At 34.9% G+C, this 5,904-nt stretch overlaps 1 protein-coding gene across 1 annotated transcript; it reads left to right on the top strand.

Moving 5' to 3' along the window:
* Positions 1-829: 829 nt before the first annotated feature.
* LOTGIDRAFT_145577 (hypothetical protein) lies at positions 830-5,424 on the top strand (the record flags this gene model as incomplete). The annotated part of the gene is made up of 6 exons (XM_009058788.1): positions 830-920; positions 1,528-1,591; positions 1,983-2,128; positions 3,800-3,897; positions 4,274-4,486; positions 5,233-5,424. The coding sequence occupies 6 exons, from the start codon at positions 830-832 to the stop codon at positions 5,422-5,424; spliced, it is 804 nt and encodes a 267-aa protein (XP_009057036.1).
* Positions 5,425-5,904: the final 480 nt, after the last annotated feature.

Raw genomic sequence — 5,904 nt, 5'->3', positions numbered from 1 at the left:
TTTAACAAGAACCACAGACGTCTGATTGAAAATTAGAATGGTGTAAATTGATGTTATCAGTGTCTTTGATACACATAAAAGATTTAGAAAACTTCTTTACAATCTCTTTAACAAGAACCACAGACATCTGATTGAAAATTGGAATGATGTAAATTGATGTTATCAGTGTCCCTGATATACATAAAAAATTTAGAAAACCTCTTTACAATCCCTTTAACAAGAACCACAGACATCTGATTGAAAATTAGAATGGTGTAAATTGATGCTATCAGTGTCTCTGATACACATAAACAATTTAGAAAACCTCTTTACAATCCCTTTAACAAGAACCACAGACATCTGATTGAAAATTAGAATGGTGTAAATTGATGCTATCAGTGTCTCTGATACACATAAACAATTTAGAAAACTTCTTTACAATCTCTTTAACAAGAACCACAGACGTCTGATTGAAAATTAGAATGATGTAAATTGATGCTATCAGTGTCTCTGATACATATAAAAAATTTAGAAAACCTCTTTACAATCTCTTTAACAAGAACCACAGACATCTGATTGAAAATTAGAATGGTGTAAATTGATGCTATCAGTGTCTCTGATACACATAAACAATTTAGAAAACTTCTTTACAATCTCTTTAACAAGAACCACAGACGTCTGATTGAAAATTAGAATGATGTAAATTGATGCTATCAGTGTCTTTGATACACATAAAAAATTTAGAAAACCTCTTTACAATCCAAAAACTAAGTGTAGTTGCCATATGTCATATTTGTAAGAAATAACGTTTCCAGCACTACTTATATAATCTATAAATATTTTGTAGCCGATGTGGGTTTATGATGAAGAGAAGGAATTAATGATAACTAAAGATGTGACGTTTGTACCTGGTCTATATAAAATATTTGACGAAATTCTTGGTAAGATTTTACAAATACAATTCTTAAATTTTTGTATTGTCTTGTTTTGCTTGCAATTTGTTGCATATTCTGCAAGGCACAAAATCTTGTTACAGTTGGAAATCAAAAACAGTTCATACTTGTCAAAATTTCCCTCATTGCACACTGCATGCATTGCCCATCTTCATTAGCCTAATTAGGTACAGAAAAGTAGGATGTAAAACTCCATTCATTTCATTTCATTTGATCCTGAAACATGTTGGTGCTGCTTTCTTGGCAAAATTTCTCTCATTGTACACTGCATGGCATTGCCTGTCTTCATTAGCCAAAAAAGATGCAGAAGAATAGGCCAATGACACTTTTTGCAAAATTTCCCTCATTTTACACTGCATGGCATTGTCTGTCTTCATTATCCCATATGGTGCAGAAAAGTAGGATGTTAAACACTGCATGGCATTGCCTATCCTCATAGTCAAAAAACATGCAGAAGTGTAGGCCAATGACACTGTTATTGTTTTGGCGAAATTTCCCTCAATGCAGAAAAGAAAGACGTAAAATTAAATATAATTTGAATATATTGAAGAACTATGTTTGGTTCTGTCGTTCTAAATGATATTATATTTTCTAGTAAATGCTGCGGATAATAAACAGAGAGATGAGAAAATGAACACAATTAAAATCACCATTGACAAGTAAGATTATTTTATTACCTCATATGAAACTTCTTACATAAAAATTACACGAATAGGGCTGGGTATTGATTACCAAATTCAGATCATTATGCACACTACAGATCAATAATCAATTAATAATCAAAATAATTTACTTGAGAAACCCTGTAAATACTAAATTGAAAACATGACAAATTTCTTAATTTCATGGGTAATTTTTGTGTCATAGAAGTATATTCTTGTTTTGACCAGTGTTTCTGGGACTCAGACCAACCCCTATAACTATGTATATTGTATTTTATAGAGTTCACAATCAGATATCAGTGTGGAATAACGGTAAAGGTATAGTCACTCAGCCAGTGTTTCTGGGACTCAGCCCAACCCCTATAGCTATGTATATTGTATTTTATAGAGTTCACAATCAAATCTCAGTATGGAATAATGGTAAAGGTATACCAGTAGTTGAACATAAAGAAGAGAAAATGTACGTACCTACCATGATATTTGGTCATCTTTTAACTTCCAGTAATTATAATGACTTTGAGAAGAAAGTTACTGGTAAGTCAAAAACTTATTTTTAAAATTCAGTTATTGGGAAAAAACAAATACACAGACTGAAATAGATCAGTTGTCTAAAGATCTCATAGCGTGAAACTCTGAGTAACAACATGTTTCAGGTTCTGTTTTAGTTGTCTGAAGATCGCATAGCGTGAAACTTTGAGTAACAACATGTTTCAGGTTCTGTTTTAGTTGTCTGAAGATCTCATAGCGTGAAACTCTGAGTAACAACATGTTTCAGATTCTGTTTTAGTTGTCTGAAGATCACACAGCGTGAAACTCTGAGTAACAACATGTTTCAGGTTCTGTTTTAGTTGTCTTAAGATCTCATAGCGTGAAACTCTGAGTAACAACATGTTTCAGGTTCTGTTTTAGTTGTCTGAAGATCGCATAGCGTGAAACTTTGAGTAACAACATGTTTCAGGTTCTGTTTTAGTTGTCTGATGATCGCATAGCGTGAAACTCTGAGTAACAACATGTTTCAGGTTCTGTTTTATTTTTCTATATCGCTCTATAGTAGAGACGCCGGCTGAAATAGATCAGTTGTCTGAAGATCTCTACTTGTCAAACTTCAGTAGAGACACAGACTGAAATAGATCAGTTGTCTGAAGATCTCTACTTGTCAAACTTCAGTAGGGGCACAGGCTGAAATAGATCAGTTGTATGAAGATCTCTACTTGTCAAACTTCAGTAGGGACACAGACTGAAATAGATCAGTTGTCTGAAGATCTCTACTTGTCAAACTTCAGTAGGGGCACAGACTGAAATAGATCAGTTGTCTGAAGATCTCTACTTGTCAAACTTCAGTAGGGGCACAGGCTGAAATAGATCAGTTGTATGAAGATCTCTACTTGTCCTACTTCTGTAGGGACATAGACTGAAATAGATAAGTTGTCTGAAGATCTCTACTTGTCAAACTTCAGTAGAGACACAGACTGAAATAGATCAGTTGTCTGAAGATCTCTACTTGTCAAACTTCAGTAGGGACGCAGGCTGAAATAGATCAGTTGTCTGAAGATCTCTACTTGTCAAACTTCAGTAGAGACACAGACTGAAATAGATCAGTTGTATGAAGATCTCTACTTGTCCAACTTCAGTAGGGACACAGACTGAAATAGATCAGTTGTCTGAAGATCTCTACTTGTCCAACTTCAGTAGGGACGCAGGCTGAAATAGATCTGTTGTCTGAAGATCTCTACTTGTCCAACTTCAGTAGGGACGCAGGCTGAAATAGATCAGTTGTCTGAAGATCACATAGCGTGAAACTCTGAGTAACAACATGTTTCAGGTTCTGTTTTAGTTGTCTGAAGATCACACAGTGTGAAACTCTGAGTAACAACATGTTTCAGGTTCTGTTTTAGTTGTCTGAAGATCACATAGCGTGAAACTCTGAGTAACAACATGTTTCAGGTTCTGTTTTAGTTGTCTGAAGATCACATAGCATGAAACTCTGAGTAACAACATGTTTCAGGTTCTGTTTTAGTTGTCTGAAGATCGCATAGCGTGAAACTCTGAGTAACAACATGTTTCAGGTTCTGTTTTAGTTGTCTGAAGATCGCATAGCGTGAAACTCTGAGTAACAACATGTTTCAGGTTCTGTTTTAATTTTTCTATAGTAGGGATACAGGCTGAAATAGATCAGTTGTCTCATTATAATAATTTTCTCTCCAGGGGGACGAAATGGTTATGGAGCTAAATTGTGCAATATTTTCAGTACTAAATTTACTGTAGAAACTTCTTCTTGTGAATATAAACGAAGTTTTCGTCAGGTGAGATCCTTTAAACCATTCATTTGGTCTCGATTTGAACTTCAACCTATCAAAGTCCATTTGTCTTGTGCCTAGTTTCATAGTTTTCATTATTCATTGTCAATAGAATGTACACATTAAAGATTGGAAATCTAGTAAGTTATGCTGCTGTCCTGACAAAATTTCCCTCATTGTACACTGCATGGTGTTGTCAGGAACAAAAGCAAGATATAATAAGAGTCCACATAACTATTATGATTATTTGGTTTCTTGGTTTTCTATTTTTATTGTCTAAAGACTACACGACAGTTGGAAATCGTAAAAGAGTAGGCTAATGCTGCTGTCCTGACAGAATTTCCCTCATTGCACACTGCATGACTTTCAATTTTTTTTTCAGAGTTGGCAAAAAAATATGAGCTTAACAAAAGAACCCACCATCAGGGATTCTGTCGGGGAAGATTTTACCTGCGTCACATTTTCACCGGACCTGTCTAAATTTCATATGGAAGAATTAGACGATGATATTATTGACATTATGAAACGTAGGGCGTACGATATCGCAGCATCATCGAAAGGTGTCAGGGTCATTTTAAATGGGAAAAAGTTACCAGTAAGTAATAATTATTTTGTAATACTCAAACGAGTACACTATTTTTGTGTATAGTGCCATCGTTTAATTTAGATTGAATAATTTGATTAGAATTTATCCCACCAAATTTTAGTTTTGGCTTATCACGTTAAATTTACCTTCAAATATATAATTTTGATAAATTTTGATTTGTAAATTTTGTGAAAATAGAAATTTAGATCCTCTCTAAGGGAAACACATTCTGGACACACTTGGATTTGAAGGCTTAAATTTTGACAGTGAGCTGTGAACACTATTACTGATTGGTTTAGCTAAAAAATTCCTGTTTCTGAGATTAAGGTATGATTGGTTAAACAGATGGCAAACCTGTTCCTTTCAGACTCAAATTTTGACAGTGAGCTGTGAACACTATTACTGATTAGCTTAGCTAAAAAATTCCTGTTTCTGAGACTAAAGTATGATTGGTCAAACAGATGGCAAACCTGTTCCTTTAAACACGTGTTTCAGATACACCATCCTCATCAGGACAGCTAGTTTAGAAATGGGACTTAATGTTAGCTAATTGACTACAGCTAATTTCATAATGCTGACATGTTTCAGATACACAATCCTCATCAGGACAGCTAGTTTTAGAAATGGAGGTTGACTTTCTAATATATGACTTAATGTTAGCTAATTGACTAGAGTTCATCTCATACTGCTGACATGTTTCAGATACACAATCCTCATCAGGACAGTTAGTTAACCAAATACTATTTTATTTGCAGGTGAAAAATTTCCGAGACTATATTAACTTATTTTTGAAAGATAAATACGATGAGAATGATCAGCCGTTAAAAGTTGTTTATTACGATAGTAATCCAAGATGGCAGGTAGCTGTTACCCTTAGTGATAAAGGTTTTCAACAAGCTAGTTTCGTTAACAGTATAGCTACCACAAAGGTACGTGTCAGGGTTTAAATTTCTTATTTTTATACTTTTGTTGTAGTAAAGAGGGAAGGTGGCTCAGTGAGTTAGACGCTCGCTAACCTGAAGGTCCAGGGTTCAAGCCTAGCATAGGTTGAGATAATACCTTCAGAATTTTCAACCTGGTTTCCCCCTGTCAGTGAGTTAGATGCTTGCTTGCTAACCTGAAGGTCCAGGGTTCAAGCCTAGCATAGGTTGAGATAATACCTTCAGAATTTTCAACCCTCATTCCCCCTTCGCTCAGTGAGTTAAATTTTTGCTCGCTAACGTGAAGGTCCAGGATTCAAGCCAATCATAGGTCAAGATAATACCTTCAGATTTTTCAACCCAGTTTCCCCCTGTCAGTGAGTTGAATGCTTACTCAAATACCTTCAGATTTTTCAACCTGGTTTCCCCTTCCCCTTCCCCATCCCTCAAAATAATCAAACATGTATCAGTCAACAAATTTCATTTTTCATTATTTTTTTTTTACTT

The sequence above is a fragment of the Lottia gigantea genome (assembly GCF_000327385.1).
Source record: "Lottia gigantea unplaced genomic scaffold LOTGIsca_359, whole genome shotgun sequence".
Classification (NCBI taxonomy): domain Eukaryota; kingdom Metazoa; phylum Mollusca; class Gastropoda; family Lottiidae; genus Lottia; species Lottia gigantea.
This window is presented reverse-complemented; position numbering and strand designations above follow the sequence as displayed.